Source organism: Salmo salar, chromosome ssa25 (genome assembly GCF_905237065.1).
Source record: "Salmo salar chromosome ssa25, Ssal_v3.1, whole genome shotgun sequence".
In the NCBI taxonomy this organism is placed as follows: domain Eukaryota; kingdom Metazoa; phylum Chordata; class Actinopteri; order Salmoniformes; family Salmonidae; genus Salmo; species Salmo salar.
The window spans coordinates 14,845,909-14,870,967 of record NC_059466.1 but is presented as its reverse complement, the minus strand read 5'-3'; the positions used below and the strand labels follow the sequence as shown (position 1 = coordinate 14,870,967).

Genomic DNA, 25,059 nt, shown 5'->3' with positions numbered 1-25,059 from the left:
ACACACACACACACACACACACACACACACACACACACACACACACGAGAGGGAAGCATCCAAACCTCTGAAAATGTGTCTGGATCTCTTTACACTGCATAGTCCCTCCCATCAGAGCACAGGAACAGCTGGGTTCCTGTGGTTTTCTGGTGCACTGTAGATTAGGCCTATCTCTATATGCTCCCCAGACTCCTACTACTGGGCATCGCCTCTACCCATATCGGTCTGTGAGCATTAGTGCACTCATCCTACATGTAGAGAGCAATCCTCTGAGGAATCAGAGCATGACAATAAGGCCATAAGTGGCTTATACTGCAGCTGTGCCTTGCAGCATGACCATTACGTAACAAACGTTATACCCATGTCAATGTAAATGCCGTTTCTTAGCTCATGACAACGCAATACGGGCCAGTAGGGGTCAAAGGGCACATTAACAGGAATATCACTTCAATAATCCAAACATGCACGAAACCATTTGCATGTGTAATTCTATGTGAAGAGCTTCCATATCAAGGAGAGTGTAGTAAAGCTATGCTTGTCTGGTAGAATAAAACAAACAGAGTGTCTTTCTGCGAACCTTTCATAGGCGTGTACTGTGCCTTACTAGACCTTAGCTGCACAACAACAAAAAATCAAGAAGAGGGTCATTTAGATCAACACTTTATGCAAATTCACTAATATTAACTGGATTGGCTAGTTACTTACTCAATACTGCACTTCACAAAACCATTGTGATCAATCAAACACATCAAAATCCCTGAAATGGATTGCTGTTAAATCAATACCCTATACCAGCATGTGCTAAAGGGCTTCCAAAAACAGGTAAATGGACACAAGCATAATACAATGGGCTAAGAGCCTAAATGAAGGGTGGGGCATTTAGCAACATATCGATGCTGCCTGGCATCCTTTTTTTAAATCTTTTGATTACTACAGACCTAATGAAAGCCCAACCTACAGAGTCATTTGTTACCGGATGGCAGTTTGCTCCCAGAGGTCAAATTCTAAATTGAATTATACCCACAGCTAATCACTTTAAGATCCCATAAGAGGCAAACCGCTTTTTCGCTCAATTAAGAAGCCTTTTGAAAATGGCTCAATGACCTCTGATTTTAGAAGCATTTCCCCTTAACGTAGTCCAAAACGCTAATTGACTCTGTGCTCTGTGAGTGTTGCTGAAATATGAGCAAAAATGGAATCATAAACCATGAGACTATATACTGTATCAGCGTGTATTCAATCTTAGAACTTACCTTAATCATCACATTTGTCTGAAAAAGAATATAGGTCATTCCAGCAATTAGGTGCCTTTTGACTAGTGTAAAAAAATAAAAGTTTTACATTCTGTCATAAAGAGCACATGTTCAACTACATGATAAATACGTTGTCCCATCTCAAGAGGTTACATAAAAAAATGACTACAGTAAGTGCCTATTAGGTGCCAAATAAAGTAACAGGGTTGATCGTAACAGGGTTGACCATAACAGGGTTGACGACTTCATCTTAAATCGTCCATAATCCCCTTGTGACAGGGGGAAGCGTGTTGTGTGCAACAAGGAGGGGTGCAAGCTTCACTTGAATGCAAGCTTCACAATTTTTTTTACATTTACATTTCTAGCCTATCTAATGGTAACAGGGTTGACGTGTTACGCTCGACTCGCTCAGTTTTCCAGCACAAAACACCAGAAAATTGTCAAAAAGTGTAGAACCAGCTCACCTGCTTTTACACTATGATATTTATCAGACGTTCAATGTTTCTTTTGAAAAAAAAGTTAACGTTCATGTAACAGGGTCGACCTTAAAATAAGGGACAGGTTGTTGTTTTTTCTTAAAACTCGTCACTAATCACATTAAATAGGTAATAATCTTCAGAAATGACTGTCAAAGCAACAAAATAACTAGGGCTTTACAATGGTGAAAGCTTGGAGAAATGCTGGCGTTAGTAGGTTAAAATCTTCCTAAGAAGTCACAGAGGATGCTTAGAGGGACATGTCAAAAGGCTGACTTTTGGCATTTTAGCAAGACTTTATTCATATTAAAAATCTGATTTATAGAATTTTCCATGTGGTTTATATTAAAGGGCACTTCGTTTAATATGACAGGCTTTAAAATTCTATATTTCCGCACAATTTCTACTTAAAATATCAAAAGGATGCAAAAGGCACTCATTTCGTGGAACAATCTATATAACAGCATGCTTTTTCGGTTAATTATTCAATGTACATTAGTACCACAGAAATAAGCCTTCAGGATCAGTTACTGTAAACATGCCCATCTTTCTTTGTTGACAATTAAAGGGCTTGGGCTTGAGAGTAGCACTTAAACTGAGCAACAAATGAGCATTCAGTGCACAGGAGACGCCTCCAACACTTAAATGACCCTACTGAACCAATAAGTGTCTCCCCTGAGGGACTGGCTGGCTGAAGGAGAGAGGGTGGGGTGTGGAGAGACGGTGGGTGGGGTGTTGTTTTAGAAGGGTGTTGTTTTAGATGGGGATTAGTGCTGATGGCAGGAGTGTCAGAAAACACTCCATTTTCACAAAGCTACAGTCTCCCCTCTGTGACCTACTGTACTCTGCACCCGCTTCTATAGGAAGCCTCTCGCTATACAGATGAGGAACAATCATACATCAATGATTCCTTTTGCCAGGGCAGCCATATTATAGTCTACCTGAAATATGCTCGAATGATAATGTATATTTGATTGTTCTTAATCTGTGAAAATGAATTAATCAGCTGACTAAGACACACACCCATATACACCCATATACACACATATATACATATATATATACATACACACACACACACATATACAATATATATATATATATATATATATATATATCAGCCCATCTTACAACAGTACACAGTTGTGGGACAACTGAAAAATAGACTGTTCTCGACAATGCAATCGACTTGTCCATTTCCCTACTTTCTTGTCACGTGAACCCCTTCATTCTAAACTCAGCAAAAAATAAACGTCCTCTCACTGTCAACTGCGTTTATTTTCAGCAAACTTAACATGTGTAAATATTTGGATGAACATAAGATTCAACAACAGACGAAAACTGAACGAGTTCCACAGACATGTGACTAATAGAAATGGAATCACGTGTCCTTGAACAAAAAGGGGGGGTCAAAAGTAACAGTCAGTATCTGGTGTGGCCACCAGTTGCATTAAGTACTGCAGTGCATCTCCTCCTCATGGACTGCACTAGATTTGCCCGGTCTTGCTGTGAGATGTTACCCCAGTCTTCCACCAAGGCACCTGCTAGTTCCCGGACATTTCTGGGGGGGGGGGGATGGCCCTAGCCCTCACCCTCCGATCCAACAGGTCCCAGACGTGCTCAATGGGATTGAGATCCAGGCTCGTCGCTGGCCATGGCAGAACATTGACATTCCTGTCTTGCAGGAAATCACACACAGAATGAGCAGTATGGCTGGTGGCATTGTCATGCTGGAGGGACATGTTAGGATGAGCCTGTAGGAAGGTACCACATGAGTGAGAACGCACAGCGTTGAGATTGCCTGCAATGACAACAAGCTCAGTCAGATGATGCTGTGACACACCGCCCCAGACCATGACGGACCCTCCACCTCAAAATCGATCCTGCTCCAGAGTACAGGCCTCGGTGTAACGCTCATTCCTTCGATGATAAACGCGAATCCGACCATCACCCCTGGTGAGACAAAAGCGCGACTCGTCAGTGAAGAACACTTTTTGTCAGTCTTGTCTGGTCCAGCGACGGTGGGTTTGTGCCCATAGGCGACGTTGTTGCTGGTGATGTCTGGTGAGGACCTGCCTTACAACAGGCCTACAAGCCCTCAGTCCAGCCTCTCTCATCCTATTGCGGACAGTCTGAGCACTGATGGAGGGATTGTGCGTTCCTGGTGTAACTCGGGCAGTTGTTGTTCCCATCCTGTACCTGTCCCGCAGGTGTGATGTTCGGATGTACCGATCCTGTGCAGGTGTTGTTACACGTGGTCTGCCACTGCGAGGACGATCAGCTGTCCGTCCGGTCTCCCTGTAGCGCTGTCTTAGGCGTCTCACAGTACGGACATTGCAATTGGCCACATCTGCAGTCCTCATGCCTCCTTGCAGCATGCCTAAGGCACGTTCACGCAGATGAGCAGGGACCCTGGGCATCTTTATTTTGGTATTTTTCAGAGTCAGTAGAAAGGCATCTTTACTGTCCTAAGTTTTCATAACTGTGAGCTTAATTGCCTACCGTCTGTAAGCTGTTAGTGTCTTAACGACCGTTCCACAGGTGCATGTTCATTAATTGATTATGGTTCATTGAACAAGCATGGGAAACATTGTTTAAAACATTTACAATGAAGATCTGTGAAGTTATTTGGATTTTTACGAATTATCTTTGAAAGACAGGATCCTGAAAAACGTTTCTTTTTTTGCTGAGTTTATTAGTTAGCCCAAATCCCATTAGCAGAGATTCAGCACTGTCATTACAATGAGCACTTTCAACACTCACACGATTATATGTATAGTATCGATTCATTTTTACACACACCAGTTACTGTAGAGTGATCAGGGTTGGAAAAACAACACAATGGTCAAAGCTCTGTAGCATCTGTTGCAGGTAAAGCGGTCACAAAGGGCATGGCTGCTCAAGAAAAACAGTATTTCAATATTTCATAACAACTGAACGATTACGTGGGAAGTTATGCACCTTTCAAAATGATTTTATTCTGTTTTAACCGCAAGTCTCATTCAGTCACACCAGATAGATATCAATTTTACTCATTTGAAAAATGGGAGGCACTACACAACCATCAAACCGTGTGTGTGCAGAGATTTGACGCAATGTGATATGACAGGTCAACAGAGCTTCATTGATGGCCTGCCTGACACACCTACCACAGCATCAAAGGAAGTGTCCTAATCACCATGTCAGATTACCTAGCCAGCCCTACTGTATCACTTCACTGAGAGAGGCTGCCTGCCCGCTGTCCATTAGGAGTAGTATTAAGGCTAGATGAGATTGAGGAGATATAGGACTACATGCTAAAACCTATCCATCCCACAGTGTTAGACTGGTGCAAACGTCAGTAGATCATCCAGAAGATGTTAAGAACTTGTTTCCACATTAAAGGGTCATTTGTTTGAATTATCTATAGCCAAATGTAAATAAAAATAAAACGTTTCCTATTGGGTTAACATAGAAGGGTCACAGTCACTGATGCCCCCCCAACAAAGCAGAGTCAACAGGATTGGTAATCCCTGTTCAAAGTAAAGGCAGTCTATGGAGATAATCCCTGTCAAGAAGTCCTTGAAGACAGTTTTACAACTAGGCAACAGCCAAAACAATGGCTTAAGTCAAACGCTTCACTCTTTATCTGATATTACTTTTACCAGATAATGAAACAGTTTGTGATCCCGTTATAGCAGTGATCTTAGGAGGTTGTGATAAGAAGCATTGTTAGCGTGGAATGGAAGGATTTAAAAGCATACACAGGGATTTTTTGGTGTTCTGTTCTCTGAACTGGAGGACATGTTGGGACCAGATCAGGAAGTTACCTGGGATTTGAATCTGAAAGAAGAATCGTGAATTACTGTGGTGGAGAGAATCCAATGCACAAACCTGGATTACATAAATAAAAGCTACTACTGTATCATATAGTGCCAAAAACTCTTCTATGCAATTAAATAAAGACCCAAGTATAAACACAGGCCCAAAACACCCCATATCTATATAATAATACACTCATAATAACAGGAGTGCAACTATTCCTCTGTGACTCATCTTAAACATCACTTATCCCATCATACAAACCGAGGCTTTATCAACGCAATGACAGCAGTGTCTATTCGCTTTCTCTCTGTCAGGGCAGCTACTATCTGATCTGCCTCAACCACTCTGATACACACGGTTGTTCACACACACAGGCTCTGCTCCACCTCTCCAACCATTGTGGCTTCTCTATGTTACTAATTCTACAAACGCATGCTTCAAATATTGTCACGGTTGTCGTAGGATGAAGCGGACCAAAGTGCAGCGTGATTATCATTCCACATATTTGATTGAACTGTGAAACTATGCAATACATACAAAATAAACTGAATGAACAAAAACAACAAACCGTGATGAAGAGTTAACATACACTTACTCAAAATCACTAAACAGAAAACAACTACCCACAAACACAGGTGGGAAAAGGCTGCCTAAGTATGATTCCCAATCAGAGACAACGATAGACAGCTGCCTCTGATTAGGAACCATACTCGGCCAAAACAAAGAAATACATCACATAGAATGCCCACCCCACACCCTGACCTAACAAAATAGAGAAATAAAACGGCTCTCTCAGGTCAGGGCGTGACAGTACCCCCCCTCCCCCCCCAAAGGTGCAGACTCCCGGCCGCAAACCTGAACCTATAGGGGAGGGTCCGGGTGGGCATCTACTCATGGTGGCGGCTCCGGTTCGGGGCGTAGCCCCCGCTCTGCCCGCTGATCCCTCCGCTTTTGTGTCACCGGACCCTGGATCGTCGCCAAAGGACCCGGACCGTGGATCATCACCGGAGGTTCCGGACTGCGGGTCGTCTCAGGAGGTTCCGGACTGCGGGCCGTCTCAGGAGGTTCCGGATTGCGGGCCGTTGCTGCAGGGTCCATGCTGGGGATCATCACTGCAGGCTCTGGGCCATGGATCATCACTGGAGGCTTCATGCCATGGATCATCCCTACATGCTCCGGGCCATGAATCATCCCTACAGGCTCCTGGCCATGAATCATCCCTACAGGCTTCTTGCCATGGCTCATCACTGAGGCTTCATGCCATGGATCATCACTGGAGGCTTTGGACCATGGATCATCACTGGAGGCTTCGGACCATGGATCATCTCTGGAGGCTTCTTTCGTGGAGCTGGAACAGGTCTCACCGGACTAGGGAACGTCGCTGGAAGCTCTGGACTGGGAACTGTCGCCGGAAGCTCTGGACTGGGAATGCGCACTGGAGGCCTGATGCGTGGGGCTGGCACAGGTGGCGCCAGACTGGTAACACGCACCTCAGGGCGAGTGCGGGGAGCAGGAACATGGCGTACCAGGCTGGATAGACTCACTGGAGGCCGGGTACGTGAAGCAGGCACAGGATATACTGGGCCGTGGAGGCGCACTGGAGGTCTCGAGCATAGAGCTGGCACAACCCGTCCTGGCTGGATGCTTACTTTTGCCCGGCAAATGCAGGGCGCTGGCACAGGACGCACTGGGCTGTGAATACGCACTGGCGACACAGTGCGCAGAGCCGGCGCAGGATATCCTGGACCGAGAAGACGAACTGGAGACCAGGAGCGCTGAGCTGGCACCACCCTTCCTGGCTGAATGCTCAACCTAGCTCGGCAAAAGCGGGGCGCGGGCACAGATCGCACCGGGCTGTGAATGCGCACTGGCGACACAGTGCGCATCATCGCATAACACGGTGCTTGCTTAGTCACTCGCTCCCCACGGTAAGCACGGGGAGTTGGCTCAGGTCTCCACCCTGACTCTGCCAATCTCCCCGTGTGCCCCCCCCCCCCCCAAAAAAAAACATTATTGGGGCTGCCTCTCGGGCTTCCATTGTTGCCATGATAGTGCCTCATATATTCGCCGTTCATCTCTCGCAGCCTCCATCTGCTCCCTTGACCGGCGATATTCCCCGGCCTGCCTCCAGGGTCCTCTCCCGTCCAGGATTTCCTCCCATGTCCATTTGTCCTGCTGACCACGCTGCTTGGTCCTTTGGTGGTGGAAGATTCTGTCACGGTTGTCGTAGGATGAAGCGGACCAAAGTGCAGCGTGATTATCGTTCCACATATTTTATTAAACTGTGAAACTATGCAATACATACAAAATAAACTGAATGAACAAAAACAACAAACCGTGACGAAGAGTTAACATACACTTACTCAAAATCACTAAACAGAAAACAACCACCCACAAACACAGGTGGGAAAAGGCTGCCTAAGTATGATTCCCAATCAGAGACTACGATAGACAGCTGCCTCTGATTAGGAACCATACTCGGCCAAAACAAAGAAATACATCACATAGAATGCCCACCCCACACCCTGACCTAACAAAATAGAGAAATAAAACAGCTCTCAGGTCAGGGCATGACAAATATACTAAAACACTTCTAAAATAACATTATCCATTTGTCAAAACATACAGTAACATTTCTAAAATAATGCTGACATGCATTGAACATATATCAGTGATCATATGTATGGCATGGGATCTACAGTAATACTGGATTTTAAAATCAAAGTCTTGAAATACAAAAATATGACAACTTGTCACATTACTAAATTCACAGCTCATGTTCTCGCTCCTCTGCACATTGTGCGCTCTGAGCATCATTATGCATGGATGTTGTATGTTGAATAATTCATCCCAGATGACATAACATATATCATACAAACTACTGCCTGCTCTCAAGACATTTCCTTAACTAGTCCATACCCTCCACTGTCTGGCAGACTTCAGGCCGCTTCGAAAACTATTTGGGGAAGCAGCATAAGCCTTTCAGCAAAGAGACATTTCATGCAAACTTTTCCAAAACATTATAGCTTAAGTTATAGTCATAAGTTAAGCATGCTTATCCTTGTGATAGGTTTCTGTAGTCAAAAGACACATTATTTAAAATGTGTAGTTTGTTATAATGTATTAATTGTCTAGAAGTGTATCCCATTTCTAAACTCCTTGTGATAGGTTTCTGTAGAAGTCAAAAGACACATTCAAAATGTGTCATTTATTAAAAATGTATTAATTGCCTAGAAGTTTATCCCATTTCTAAACTCCACATTAGCATTACACAAAGGTTTGATAAAGCAAGACTCACCTACACGTGTTCCCAGTCTAGTTATCTTCATGAGATGATTCTACACTCCCAGTAGTAGAATCCACCTTTCAGAGTCCCTGTGTCAGTAACTGGTCTGAATTCCCTCACATCCCCTGGTTGTCAGTGTGGTCCAGTCCTGGTGCCCCAGCCTTCATCCCTCTCTCAGAGCAGAGTGAGTTGAACCCAGCCTGCCTGTGCCCAGTAGAGTCCCTGCCTCCCAGCCAGTTGATTTCCCACATGAAGCAGTTGCTAGGCGATCACTCCACTCCTCCAATCACCATGCACTCATGAGCGGACGCTCTCTCCGTTGCAGCGGCACACAGCTACACTACACTACACGCAGCGCAGACACAGTTGGAACTTGCTCATGTGGTCCCAAAAGGCAGGGACATAGGGGGGTTTTGCTGTATTATTTAAACCATTAAGTCGTGTTTACACAGAACACAGATATGTATTTGAAGTGCTCCCCTGTCTTGAAAATAATACAAAGTTAATACATAACACTGGAACAACGGTTTGGGAGAACACTCAGCATAGTTTTACAAAAGGATACCAACAATTTGTGTCATCTTCCATGCAGTTACCTACCCTTCAATGTTACACCTTCAACAGCACCCATGTCGCCATTTCCCAAGCAGGGCATTCATGAAATTAATTATTCAAAATTGCATGTTCATACCTACAGTTGGAAGGAAATGAATCTGACAGTCTTGTATTGTCCAGGCACACTGGGCCTACAGCAAGTTATTACGTGACATTACATCCAGAACAAAGCAGAAAGCCAACTGGAGTAATAGCTTTTTGGACTCCGATCGCTCTTGGCCTCCGATTCTTCAGGGGCGACAAGGAGCCATAAAACAAACATCCTTTTTGATGCCCTGAATACTTTCTCCTTTATTTAGTGAGTTCTGACCCTAAAATGTTCCGTACATTCAGTACTCCGGGTTCTATTTCTTAGCCTCTCTTCATTTCATCGAGGTCAGTAGGCAGATGGAATCTTTGACCTTCCAACTGATTACAGCCACACAGGCCTCCAGCTTTTTAACTCTGGCCTTGTAGCCAAACAGACAAATAAGTGTTTTTGACAACATTGTTACGTGGGTAAATCCATTTGAATTCAATCACTTTTTGACTGCATCCTTTTTTACTGAAACAAACAACTTTCCATACATGTTTGCCCATGGAAGAAATGGTCAGAAAGTGACTTTTTGGACCTGAACGCCAAAACATTCAAGAGATAAAGGTGCCCAAAGTTGACCCATTTTGCAAACCCCACCACACCATGAGACATCCATGTCTTCATCACTGGAAAAGAGAAATGGTTGAGTTTAATTATATTTAAAAACTTACAAACAGGATTGTCAAACTATTTTATAATAATTCAGATTTTGTTTTCCCTTTAAAGGGGCAGTTGCTTCATCCATTTTTGGACTTCCAAATGAATGAAATGTACCCATTGCCTCATGAGCTTTGTTCAACTGTCATCAGAACCCAAAATATAAGCTTGTTTCACTCTAATGTTTATCAACAAAGTAAATGTAAAAAACTATTTTAGCCTAAAAAAACATGGCTAAAATGCTAATTTTGATTTCATGGATAGTCAGTCCATGTATCCATAGCTCTGTCCGTGAATTTGAGAGTGGTTACATATCTCCAGCCCTATCGCTTCAGCTTTTTTACTGAAACAGGCATGGGGAGTACACTTTGTTATTGTTTCAACTGCTGACTGCGACTTTAAAGTCAATTATCTAAAAACATGTGCAAGCCGATTTTCGTTCATGTTTGCATGAGTTCTAGCTGAGGTTTTTGTGTTCTGCCCACCATCGGTTGAGACACAACATGTTTATAAGCTTTTAAAATGATATCAATCTCAACCGTTTCTCTTTTCCAGAGATTAATACATGGATGTCTCATGTTATGGTGGGGTATGCAAAATGGGTCAACTTTGAGCACATTGAATGTTTTGGCATTCAGGTGTATTCAGCACTTCTACAATGGGCAAATATGTATGGAAGGTTAGATTTACCCAGGTTGTAAATATGTTAGTATCTGAGGGCTGACCACTGCAAAAAAATATATCAAAGATTAAAGTAATAATTGGAGGACAATGGAGAAGGGCCAGCCACACTCCGTGCCATAGGGGGAACTCCCCCCCCCACTACTGCAGTGAGGTAGTAATAACGAATGTCAATTTATTGGTGTGACAGGAAGAACAGACCAAAGCCCCAGGGTGTGAACAGTATTGCCAGTGTTGCATAACTGCTCAACTGCAGCCAAGTTAACCCTGAATCAGCTAAAAGAGAGACAGTAAAATTGGAGAGAAGTGTCTGTGTGAAATGGCCACTCTGTCAGTTGGTTTGGAGTGAAACAGGGGGAGAGGCAAGGAGATGAGCAGGTGCAGATGCATGTGTGTTAGTGGAGGAGCTCTGGTAAATGTGGACACCTCATATCCAGCCGCTGAGCCGCACAGGTCTGTCACGGCTGCTTTGGGGAAACAGAAGAATCCTGAATTGATTGGACAAAGATGACATATATAATCATGTAATTGTAAATCACAACTTGTTTTTGGTTTTCAGTGGGCCAAAATTCACACTTTGATCGGTGACCCAAGCCTGGCCTGTCTAAATTGGTTTAGTACACTTTCAGTCAGCTTTAGACAAACGCTCTGGGAGGTTACAATAATGTGTTTGTAAAAGATTGGGAACGTGGCATGACAGGGAACACAAAGCTCGATTTTGAACAGTTCTGTCCAGACTTTGTTTGTGACAAAGTAATTTATTAGATAAGGTTGGGTTACATCCACATTTTCAGAGACTGAAATAGTGCATGATGAATTGTGAAGTCTACAATGCAGTAAATAATGGACCATTGTGAATAAACAAAATTAGTAATTCTATGTCCTCAATTTCTATTCTCCTCATGTAATAACAGTGCATGGATATTCAATTCACATAGCCCTGACTACACCACTAAGTGCAAAAACAATGAAATGCAACCAAGAAAACTGAGAGAGTGACAGATTTAGCAATTCTCCTCTCTACACATCATCCACTGGAGTGTGTGTGAGAGAGCGTGAGTGAGAGAGTGAGAGAGTGAGTGAGCGCAATGAATGTGCACATCTGATGGTGAATATACAGATGATGTAATCCCTTTGATCACTTATGGTTCCATCTGATTGAACAAAAATCAGCCATGAAAAGCTGATTCTCTTCCTGGTTGAAAATCATTGTTCTAACGTTTTTAACTATACAACGACTGCGAGAACAGATAAGGAGATAAATAGAAGTGTTGTTGATACAATAATCTCAGTGCTCTTTACTTGTGTGTATATGCACTGTTCTCTGGGAAGGACTTGGGTCTGCCGGCCTTTAGATGTAGCGCGCACACACGCACACTTGCCACTGGTCTTACACTGCCTATGTATGCAGATGACTCCACACTTTACAGGTCAGCACCCAAAGCCAGTGAGCTCAAAGTGGTCGCCCACCACCCCACCCACTGTCCTGCCTCCAACAGAGCCTCGCCTCAACACTGCATGGGCTTGCCCGTCATGCACAAACGCTAACTAGGCATGCCTTTGAACACTGTCGCTCCACTACCCTACAGCACAGATGTACAGCGAATAATATAACAGAAAAGTGGGCTACAATAAAATCCTGGGTATGAAAGTGAATCCTATGTGCACCACAAGCACACAGAACAGAGACAGGGATCTGCTGGCTAGAGGCTACTGATCTAGATCGTGCTGTCATGCAAGAAAGCAAAGCACAAATCGCAATTGTGTTGTTTCATTCTCGATGACCGACGGAAGCAGAGAACAAAGTATAGGGTAAGTTGATGATCAGGTCATTGGAGCCTCAGCCAGTGTTCCTGTGTGTGCAGAGCACAGCCCATGTCTGATCTGTTAAATAAACAAGCACATGCCTGCCTCTCCCAATAACATAAGCCAGACTTGGATGTGAGGGGGGGGAGCCATGCCTGATAGCAGCGACAGTTGACATTGTTGTTGAAGGCGGGAGTCAGGGGAGTAGAGAAAACCAACATTGCATGTTCCAGCAACATTTCTGTGACTGCCACCACCTTCAGTGTCAAGCTGAGCGGGACAGTATATCAAACCGTAATCACAAATGGTTTGTGTCCCATTCGCCTCAGCATGAACGGATGCAACGCTTTTGAAGAAGATTGACGGAGCAAAAATGTTCAAACGGGGAGCAAAGGCCATCAGTAGAAATACTTGTATAAAGGTATTTGAAGTGAAAATCCACATACTGCCTGGACTTTTTTTTGGTGATGTTTTGAATTCAGAGACTGGAAGAAAAGTGTGTTCTGAATACTTAACATGGCAGCCATGAATAAATAATAGTCAGCCTATTCAGGCTGTGCTGTTCTCAGTCTGTAGGGGTGTTGAGGCCAAGGCTTTCTGCAGGGAGAGAGATCTCAGATGTGTGGGTGGAGTTGTGTGTGTGTGTGTGTGTGTGTTCGTTCATGCGTGTCAAGGCCCTCCCTTACCCTAAGCATCTTGTTCCTCGGGGGATGGACCTTGGGTTAGGACAACTCCGGTCAGCATCACCTCAACGTGACCTCTCTCTCTCTCTCTCTCTCACACATATCTGTCTGTTCATCAACTCCCAAAGGAGCTACTCCTAATGGAACTACTACTCTTTGTTTCTTCAGACAAATCATTAAATACAGCTAATACGCTGCTCAATCATTTTTAAGTCATGGCTTGAGGGAGACCATTTGCCTTTTAATGAGCTTTGTGTTTGACTCAATCACAACAACAAAAAAATAACACACAATGTCAAGTCAGGTTGCCTATGCCGCTGGTAGTTAGTCTGCATTTACAATCAATTACAGCACAGTACAAGAGAGATATCGTAAACAGGCAGGGTATAAACAACTAAGAAAACGAAGAATTTATACAGCCCTGTGCTGCTAGTAAAAGGATATCAGGAGCACTTTCTGAATTGCGGCATGTCTGACAGAAATAAATGGGCACCCCTGGACCGTCTCAAACCAGGGCTCCACAGGAAAGCACAAGCAGGGCTGAATATTCCTATAACAAGATGTGTCTAGCACCTTGACACATAGGAGAGAGGAGATTCTCAAAAGAACTGAAAGGGATGAACTCAATCTGGTTTCAATCTATGTTCTGTGAACGTGAGCAAAATGCTGAGTGACAGCATACAGTATTGAACCCAAAGTCGTATAGGGCCATATGACAGACACGCTGACAACATAATTCATTTAAAGCTTGTCAACGGGAAAGCTCACAGCGTTCACTTTTGATCGCCGTTCAGTCATTCACAGCTTGTGGGACATAGCTAACTCAGCATGTCAAGCAACAAAGTCATGATGGAGTGATGTTTTGCTGAACCCAAGGTCTGTCATTGGCATTGGCTGGAGTGGCTAGAGCAAAGGAGATTGCTATCACTGAACACTATTTAGAGCAATTAAAGACATGCTCCGGTACTTTGGTGACTAAGAAAGTATTTTCAAACCTCCAGCTTTGGGCTGGGTGTGTCAATGTGTAGTTCATACATGATTAATCTATTAGCAGAATTACTGTCTTACCTCAAGTAGCCACAAAATAGTTTTCTTGAAGCTGTGCCATGGCATTTTCCCTACATTTCCCGGGAAATTTAGGGAAAATGGCGTGGCACAGCTTCAAGTCGAGTTCTAGGTCCTAATCCAGGCACTTGTCATCTCCCGTCTGGATTACTGCAACTCACTGTTGGCTGGGCTCCCTGCCTGTGCCATTAAACCCCTACAACTCATCCAGAACGCCGCAGCCCGTCTGGTGTTCAACCTTCCCAAGTTCTCTCACGTCACCCCGCTCCTCCGCTCTCTCCACTGGCTTCCAGTTGAAGCTCGCATCCGCTACAAGACCATGGTGCTTGCCTACGGAGCCGTGAGGGGAACGGCACCTCCGTACCGTCAGGCTCTGATCAGTCCCTACACCCAAACGAGGGCACTGCGCTCATCCACCTCTGGCCTGCTCGCCCCCCTACCTCTGAGGAAGCACAGTTCCCGCTCAGCCAAGTCAAAACTGTTCGCTGCTCTGGCACCCCTATGGTGGAACAAGCTCCCTCACGACGCCAGGACAGCGGAGTCAATCACCACCTTCCGGAGACACCTGAAACCCCACCTCTTTAAGGAATACCTGGGATAGGATAAAGTAATCCTTCTAACCCCCCCCCCAAAAAAAGATTTAGATGCACTATTGTGAAGTGGTTGTTCCACTGGATATCATAAAGTGAATGCACCAATTTGTAAGTCGCTCTGGATAAGAGCGTCTGCTAAATGACTTAAATGTAAATGTAAATGTAATGTAGCCAATGAGCTTAAGCCCCTCGCATTTTAGTGACAGCTAGCAAGAAGCCTCCCAGCGTTATCCAATGAGGTTGCAGGGCCGGGCCCAACAGCTTAGTGGACGAGAGAGAAAGAGAGAGGGATGAGAGAGAGAAAGAGAGAGAGAGAAGGGAATGACGTGGTGCACATATCTGCACGTGACATAGTACGCAATTTTGGGGGACCACTTATGGCTCATGAGTACTATTTTCCGAATTACTGGCTCAAAGGTATACAAAAGTACCAGATCATCTCTTTAAGCATGGAGCTGTGAGCTCCTACCTCCAATGACTAGGCTGTTTTAGTAATAGGAAATAGTCAACGAAACAAAACATTTACATCATAGCGGGGGAGATGCAGACATCTCTAGACACTAAAGAATGTTCGTAAAGAATGTCCGACATTGCTCGTCCTAATATTTATATATCTTAATTCCATTCTTTTACTTTTAGATTTGTGTGTATTGTTGTGACTTGTTAGATACTACTGCACTGTTGGAGCTAGGAACACAAACATTTCACTATACCTGCAATAACGTCAGCTAAATATGTGTATGTGACCAATCAGATTTGATAACAGCCAAAAATGTATGCCGAGACAAGCTGTTGTTTCACCATCACTAACATCACAAGCTTCCTTCCCATTTGAAAAGTTTGAACTCATCAAACAAGTAGATTCATCCGTAGATATCATTGTAAAGCGGAAATAGTTTCAAATGAAAATCCCTTGAACATAACGACATGGTCATCCAAAGTCCTGAGCTGAAACCATCTTCAAATCAAACTGAAAGCTATATAGTCGGTCATTATATCACTCAGTACTCCTTTTATTCCTGCTCTAAAAAGCTAACTGCAACCGTGGGTAGAAGATATCTGAAGACGGAACAAAAACATGCCCTATCAATGAAGCATAAGCAAATGTAAAATGATAATGTTCCTGCCTCGCAGTTAAAAGCCTTTTTCGGTAGGCTCACCTCAGACCAACCTTTCAGAAGAACTTATTCTCTGGATAGAGAGAGTAGTATTTCCATGTGGTTGTCCACAGCCTAAACACAGTAGGCTACATCCAGACAAGGCTCAGGTTCCAGTTCAAGTGAGGAGGACCAGCGAGTGACATACAGTCCATAGCTTTAACACTAACAGCCCCCTGCCTGCCCTCTGCTCTCAGAGGAAACCAGCTCTCTCACTCAGGAAGCCAGTGTAGTGGCTCCACCAGGACAGACAGGGGCCTCTGGACAGTGTGGCACCTCCATCCCGGCCAACTCAGTGCTTAGTACCTTCCTGTACTGCTGGGGGGTTGGGGTAGGGGAGAGAGGAGCTCAGTGGGGCAGGAAGGGACACAGTGGCAAGGGATATAACTGTCTAACCTGCTGCGGAGACATTCAGATATCATTACTGCTCTTCAAAAAAATAATTTCCCATGGAATTATTATGCCCTGAGTACAAGGAACAATGTTCCGCAGATATGGGCAAAGAATCTTCGCAGGGGTACTATTTTTCCTAGACTAATTGAAGAGGAGAATGGCTCCAAATGTTGACTTAAATGATGAAGCGAGCGATCTAACCACAATCCTCAATGTATCCACACAATATGAAGAAGTGCACAGAATCTCTATAACACTGCACTTCCCCCTAGTGGTCAAAAGGTCTAATGAAACTTTAAACAGATGCTTTCGTGAACTACCACTAAAGAAATACTATCCCAATTAAAATATATATAAAAAAAAGGCTATTTCTTGTGGTCTACTTTAAGCATTCATGTCCTGCTCATGTGATCTATACACAGTGTATAAACACAAGTAAAAACCAATGCCTCAGAGACACACCTCAAAGGGTAAACAACTTACCAACAATTCTGCACGCTCACTTCTGCAAAGATCAAAGAAAATGCCAGAATATAGAAGCCCCACAAAGCCTCATTATTTTCAGCGTGGGTATTATCAGTCCACTGATACTTAACTACAGCTACTATCTAGGTAAGTCATACTGGACGGTGTATTGAAAGCATGAATCCACAATAGCGAGGAGTACTGCAGAGGTGCTTACCTCCCACAGAGACTTGAACTCCCTCTGGTCGATGCGGAGGAGTTCACTGAATTCCCGGGTAACAATGGTGGCGTGCCGAGGGGTGTTATCCAGGATCGACTCCCCAAACGCTGTCCCAATCCCCAGAGTGCAAATCGTAACCGCATCCTACAAGAGACACCAAAAAGCATCTCTTCTTGGATGGTTCCTGGTTGTTTTCAATAGGAGGAGACAGGGAGGAAGTAGGGAGGACTACGCTAATCAAATGTGTTTATTCCCTTAAAAAATGGGCCTCATTGAGAGGCACTCAAAGTGCTAGGTACGGGCAGTGATCAGATCACGCCCAACGGTGGGGCGCAATCTAGCAGCACTGAACACTTGCATTAGACAAAGAGCTTCTAAAATCACTCCAATCAACACAGGGCCAGGCAGACTTGGACATACGGGTCACTGGTAATGATAGGAAAAGACTCCTGGTGTTCCCAAGGTTAGCAATCTCAAATCATTGTGAAGTAGAGTGCCCTTTCTAGTTGGCTCTTCAGATGAGCTCCAGGGTTAATGTGCATCTTGATCTCCTCATGCACATGCTACAGAGCAGTTCATCCTTTTTGACGCGAGAGGAGACTAATAGAACTAAAGGTAGGCTTATTGGAAAGATTTTCGCCAATCTCAGGCAATACATAAGGAATACCAATGATTTTTTGGGCAGGAAAGTGGACACACCTCTGATATGCCTATCTTATTTGGTATTTAACGATTGTATGAAAAAATATGAAGATTAGCTATAGGGCAATTTATTTTTGGAACCAACGAATCGATTGGATACGGGGCGAGTGACTTATATTGTACAGGAAAGTAATTCACAGTAAGTCAGGGAAGTGGTTTTAATATGCCATTTCGTTTTGCAATCTTGTTCATTTGCAATATTTTACGCCATCGACTGTTTATGGCATCTACTCAATAAATACTATTGCTTTTCATTAAAAGGGGGTATAATTACAGGCATAGTCAACTGATCTTACCTGATGATTTGCTGTCTCTGACACTTTGACATCAAGTGAGCCAGAGAGGACAGCATACCAGCTGGTACCAATATCTCCTTGACGATATACTACAGAAGAAAATAGATGATGTGAGAACATATTTTTAGATATGCACAGAGTAAGAGTCTTGCTAACATACTGGTCTTTGAACATAATTGCAGGACTTACATGTGACGCCTCTCTCCAGACATTCGTAATATCCACACAGGCATATCTGTTGTAGGAGGCTAGGGTGGAACCCCTCAAAGGCCTTCACACGTTTCAGCCTGGTCAGTATGATGTCCACATCTTCCCCAGAGCGCTCAGCGGGTCTGAACGGAGAGGAAATGTCCTATCAGTCAGTTATTCAGCACAACATTAGAGAATTAGGAAAATAACCCTGTGTGACGCTGAGCACTGGCGAGCTCCTGTCACCTTAAACGTTCCACTCCGTTCATATCCTCTCGTTTAGTGCCAAAAAACAGATTGCAAATGTCTGCTAATGTTTGTTCATGTTGCTAACGTTTTCAAGCATTTTCCTATATCTGTATCGTTAAAAGTGACTTTATGCCCTGATATGTTCAAATGTATTATGTATTGGCCATTGATATTGAAACGAGTGAAAAGGATGCATTATTAAGTGAGAAATTCATGTTAATTGATGAAATAGGCCTACCTGTTTAGGTGCATTTTGGAATATCCCAGATGGGTTTGGGCATTTAACCTGTTCAGGGTGCTCTTTTAAGGAGGGCTGGAGTGATATGTTATCCCAGTGTTCTCTAAGCCTCGTCCGGGTTTGGCCGGTGTAGGCCGTCATTGTAAATAAGAACGTGTTCACTACAACTATTTTCCATGTGATTCTGTCTGACTCCTGATGCTTCACACCCATTGACAAGACCTTGTAGGGTCCACTATCTTACCTTCACATGACTTTGTGGAGTCACTTGCCACAGTAAAAGCGGCAGAATATTTCACCGAGCTATAGCCTGGGGGTGAAGTGTGCAAAAAAATAAAAACATTCTGACACACTTTCAACTCTCTGACGTTGAGATAACTTCTCCCCACACTGATAAAGTGTAACAAGATGCCTGGAGGCAGATTCAGAAAGATACTTCCTAAATGTGAGGACACAGTTGCATATTCAGCTATTCCCATTTCCTGTCATTCCCTCCCGAAACAGCGCCAAATTGTATCATGTGAGTTAAAACTTTTCATCATGACATATTATGGCTGCTTATTCTGTAACCTACTAGCCAACCATTGTATCACATAACACATATTTGTGAGACTACCTGTCTTGGTAGTTGGTATAGGCATTTTTCTTCCTGTTACGTTAATGCAAGAGTAGATCAATTAAAATATGAAATGCTATATTTAGCCATTCACATTGTATTTGCGCTTACATTTGGTGTGGAAAGTGACAGACGAATTTACAATTATACAACCAACCAAAATCTAGTCAAAAAGTCTGTGCTGTAAATGTCAAACATCTACATCATAAGGTGAGCCATGTTTGCCTGCAGGTGACGATAAGCCACACCAAAAGCAACTCGTTTAAGCTGCGCTGCCTAATGTACCTAGTACGCTCTACAGTGACAAAGGGACATTTACTGTGTAAACACATTTGGCAAGCGAGTCACACGGCCGTGTGGCTAATGCACTCTCTCTCTCGTGGAGGTGAAAGTGCCCAATGGAGAGACCACAGAGGAGGTTTCCCTGGCGCGCTGGGGCCTCTCTCCTTCCGTTCTCCTGCAGCCTTATCCACAGCTCAGTAATCAGAGCAGCTGCCTGAGGGCCAACCATGTCTGCCCCCGCCTTATCTCTCTGTGTTAGAAATAATCTTTCAGACAGGTAGCTTTGTATCATGTTACTCTGGGCAAAGCTAGAATGGCAAGTTTAAAGCTCTAGAGCAAATCAACAGTGAAACAGCACAACCGCTCACCTGTATCACCTAATAGCTGATGCAATACATATCCTTTCTATTTTTCCTGACAGGTTCTTCACCTTTACAATGCTGTTCCATCACATAGTCCAGGAGGTATTCACTTACATTTACAAATCTCACTTGATTATAAGAATCAAATGAGTCATGTATTTCCGACCAAAGGTTATAATCTGCGTGAAGAGTAGTGGAGTAGTAGTAGGAAACATTGATTTGTAAAGGGACGATCCCATGGTCAAGTGACCATCATGGCGAGACCTGCTGTATCAGTCCTAAATATAGTACGATCATTCAACACTCAATGACTGATATTTCCATCTAAATCATTTACCCAGTAGCGCTCCCTAGTCACTCAACTGACTTAATGGAGTGCACAAACAGTTGGGACCTTAGCAGTTTGTAAACTGGTTCTTGTCGATCTCCTTGTGACATTTGATGTAAACTACTGGCCCACTATTTATTTCAGAATCATCAGCTAGTACTGCAATATGCTAATGAGAACTGAATGAACATCCACGCTGAGTCCGTACATATCTGTTTAAGAATAAATGGGCTGGAAGTATAAAATAAAAACGGAGCCTAGAGCAGTGTATCAGACGACATATTTGTGAAGACAATTTATAAAGGCAGAAACCAAGCGATATTAACTGCTGCGCTGGCTAACTACGTATAAAATTCACTAGTTCGGCAACATATGGCAATGTGGAGGATAACCTAGTTTTGTAAGGCAAGTAAACACAGCCTTCACTGGTCCCATTGGAAGGAAATGCCTACAAATAAATTGAGTATTGTGAAAAGTGAGAAGTTGGTTTCCAAAAAACATTTGAAAGAAATGTGAAATTACCTTTTATCAAGGCAAATAATCCATTCTGCAGACGCAGAGGAATGGCCAGTGTGCGCTGCTACCATTTTCGGCGAGATCATAGACTTGGTGAAATAAAGACTTCCATTATAGAACAGGAGCGAAAGGGGCATATAGACCAATAAAAAGAGGTGCTGATGCATCGCTGAATTGAACCGTCCCCTGTTCACTCGGTCAGTCTAACATGCAAGGTGCCCTTTCGTGATCTTTATAGCGCAATAGTTTACTTGAGTGGAACATTTTGAAGCATCTTGTTTTATATATATAAAAAGCTGATATTTAGGAGGTGTTTTCTAAAAACAAAATATTTATAGGATAATCATTTTTTGGCTATGAATTACAACTGTACATTTGGCAGGTTTCCAAAAACAATACAGACCTGGGAGTTTTTGCTTGTAAACAAACACTGTATAGTCCATAGCATCAAAACATGGTTAGAACTATAATTTTTATATGATGGATGGTCAGTCCTTGCATCTGAAGCTCTGTCTATGAATTTGAGAATGTTTATATATCTGTAGAACCACCCCTCAACTGTTAACCAAAAGTAATGGGGGACGACCACATTTTAAAGCCAGACATTTGTGGTGTGCAACCTTGCCTGATGACCAAGGTTTGATGGAAATCGGTTACAGTGGTGCCTTGACTCCTATCACCAGAGAGCTGGTATCAGTCAGCTGTTGGTGTTGATAGGGAGAGGAGGAGGTCAACCAAAGGTGAATAGAAGGGTGAATGTAACAGAGGTAATGTTCTGGGTTGTCTGTCACCTTAATGATGATGGATAACCTTACCTGAGACCTAAAGGCAGCTATTTCCTCCGGAAAGGAAGCTACTGTAGCTCGGATATGTGCAGACTTTGGAATAGGTTACAAAGCCATTATGACTATGGAGGTTCGATTGCAGTAGATTATACAAGCACACTAAATACAAAGCAATGCAGACAAGCGATAAACAGCACAGGAGCTGTGAAGGCCAGTCACTACAGTGACAGCACTGCAGCAAAATGATTGGGAGGAAACAGTCAGATGCTTTTATATCCACTGTAAGAAAATACCTGCAGTCTGCCCATGGGAGTGGAATAGTCACTGTTGGAATTGCACACTGGTAGCTGTGGATCACAGGACAATTATGGTGCTATTCAATTGGCAACCCGAGAGAGATTTCTGTTTTTGTAAATTTGCAAAAATCACTCATTAACATTGATTTGAGTGAACCAGAGTACTCTGGTTTCCAACCATCTCTCTGATTGATTTGGAGAACCTCTTGCACTCTGTGCTCAGACATTCAGATGAAAAAGAGCCATAGGAGCCCTACGGTAGCTAGCTGCAGGCTCTGTCACTCTCATTCAACACACTGACTACAACACCGAAAAAGCAACTCAAGCCCAATTGGGTCTATGGATTGGCAGCAGGGGAACGTTCCACATGCCTCCCATATACAATATCCGAAGTCCAGACGGTGTGTGTGTGTGTGTGTGTGTGTGTGTGTGTGTGTGTGTGTGTGTGTGTGTGTGTGTGTGTGTGTGTGTGTGTGTGTGTGTGTGTGTGCTATAACCAGGGAGTCAAGAGGCAGCAGCTGCTGAAGACAGATGTGCCAAACAGCATGATTTAAATGGCCAGTCAGCACATCAGGGGAATTCTGTGCTGCAGTATATTAGTAAGTTATGCAGGCAGGGGTATAGTGTGACATTTGAAGCTCCATGCGTTGAAGTCATGTAGCAGGAAGCGAGGACAGACAGGGAATAACATTCGCTTATGCCTGCTCTAGTGTACTTTGGCTGCTATTTTGGCCATAGAATGTATTTTTTTCAGTTCAAATACAGTTAAACTTTTATTACATAGATTGTTTCATGTCTTTCCCTTTAGAGTTGCCTTGGTAACAAACTGAGACATGGGAATGTAGAAGTAATGGCTATCTTATCTTGCCTCACTAACTGTGGCAGTATTTTCCTGAATCCACTATGTGTTTGTTAACAAGACTGTAATTCATGTTTGAAAGTGCCATCCGATTACTGCTTTTACTCCATAATGACCTCACTGAATTGGGAATAAAAACAATGTGGGAAACAAAGCATACATTGTTTAAAAGCTACTATTTTGACATGCGATTATCATCACAGTGCTGATTTTATTTAGGAAAATGTCTGACCTCACCTTTTGTTCACAGCCATTTACTTTTCTGTCAGAAGATGGCAGCATTCAGCGTGCATCCTGTCCAGTAACATCATGACATCCTTTAATTTCCAACTTTTGAATACTGTATACTTATCCAACTGCGCACAGGCCACAGCTCACATACCACTGTCAAGTTTGATCCACTGTTATAGAGATTGGGTCTATCTGCGGTGGTGACAAACCACAGTTTGTGTTTGTAAACTGTAATTGCCATCATCTGAAGAGAAGTCTGCTGCCATCACCATAGTTACACCCTCTCTTCTGGAGGTGGAATTTGGAATTGGTCAGGAGGATGGGGTCATATGAGCTACTCCTGCTCAGGCGTGCAGCGCGTGGACACATTCCGCTAATACTGCATACCGCCAGCTGCAACATGCCACCATGTGAAAGACACACCCTGCCAATTAACACTACGCCACACTCCCTATAGGCTAAGAATTAGTGGCCACTGTCGACAAGTTTTTATTTTCAATAAGACATTTATCCACATTGTTACATATTATATATTATGTTTAAAATACAGTATAGACAAAATCATGTAAAAAATGGCTTAATGAATAACCCATTGATAACACAGTGAACTGCTGAGGACATACTGTGTTCAGAATTAATATAATATATGATTTGATTAATGTAATGTAACATTAAAGTCTCAATATGGTACATATTTCCAGTCATGGAGTCAAAAGTGGAAATCTGGATGAGGTCTGTGAAGTTTGACTGATGGAATATAATATAATTTCTGGCAGATATGAAACATTGAGGAAAATAATCAGTAAACACTTCAGAGATTTGATCTGGGAAGACCTCAGAGATTTGTATAACATGACTAAGAACTTTAACAGAAAACAGGCCATTTCAAAAATCTGTGGTGCTGGCATGGAAAGTAGTTCACTCGAGAGGGCCTCTGCTCAATGGGCTGCGTTTACACAGGCAGTCCAATTGTGATTTTTTAAAAAACTAATTTGTCTTTTGACCAATCAGATCAGCTCTGAAAAATATCTGAAGTGATTGGTCAAAAGACCAATTAGTTGAACAAATATCAGAATTGGGCTGCCTGTGTAAATGGATTGAGGCATATCTGGTTTCTTTTTTTGCCATAAGACTGTACATTATTGGCCTCCCGAGTGGCGCAGTGGTCTAAGGCAGTGTGCTACTAGAGATCCTGGTTCGAGTCCAGGATCTCTCATAGCCGGCCGCGACCGCGCGACCCATGGGGCGGCGCACAATTGGCCCAGCGTCGTCTGGGTTAGGGGTGGGTTTGGCCGGCAGGGATGTTCTTGTCCCATCGCGCACTAGCGACTCCTGTGGCAGGAAGGCCGCAATGCACGCTGTCACGGTGGCCAGGTGAATGGTGTTTCCTCCGACACATTGGTGCGGCTGGCTTCCTGGTTAAGCAGGCATTGTGTCAAGAAGCAGTGCTGCTTGGCTGGGTTGTGTTTCGGAGGATGCACGGCTCTCGGCCTTCGCCTCTCCCGAGTCCGTACGGGAGTTGCAGCGATGGGACAAGACTGTAACTACCAATTGGATACCACGAAATTGGGAAGGGAAAGTTGTCCATTTTTTTTAACAAAATAAACAACAAATGTTAAAAGGGTCTCTGGATTAACTATCTAATGTTACATTTAGTAGTGAACTGTCTTGTGCAAGTTTTAAATTGACACAAAGGTATAAGCTAGAGATGACGTGCAGGGATTTGTAGTCTAGCATTATGTCTACTTTGATGCTAATTAGCATTTTCAAATCTGAGCCTAAAAAGACTAATATATTGATAAAAGTCACCTTGTCCAAGAGAGATTTGCATGGTTATCAAAACGTCACACCAAGGTAAGCCTACACGAAAAGCAGCCCTT

At 43.4% G+C, this 25,059-nt stretch overlaps 1 protein-coding gene across 10 annotated transcripts in view; it reads right to left on the bottom strand.

The window, feature by feature from the left end:
• The window catches only part of LOC106586233 (rap guanine nucleotide exchange factor 4), a 52,245-nt gene extending 31,045 nt beyond the window's left edge, over positions 1–21,200 (bottom strand). For 3 of the 10 annotated variants that reach the window (XM_014173279.2, XM_045707767.1, XM_014173280.2), the window contains exons 1-4: positions 21,015–21,200; positions 18,418–18,560; positions 18,229–18,317; positions 17,228–17,374 (exon numbers count right to left, since the gene is read on the bottom strand). In XM_014173279.2, the coding sequence (XP_014028754.1) occupies positions 17,228–17,374; positions 18,229–18,317; positions 18,418–18,560; positions 21,015–21,175 (540 nt within the window). In that variant the 5' untranslated portion in view covers positions 21,176–21,200. Of the gene's footprint in view, positions 1–8,831; positions 9,034–16,155; positions 16,424–17,227; positions 17,375–18,228; positions 18,318–18,417; positions 18,561–21,014 lie in introns of those variants that run through there. The other 7 variants (XM_014173284.2, XM_045707768.1, XM_014173282.2 and 4 more) reach the window with 6 other exon arrangements.
• Positions 21,201–25,059: the final 3,859 nt, after the last annotated feature.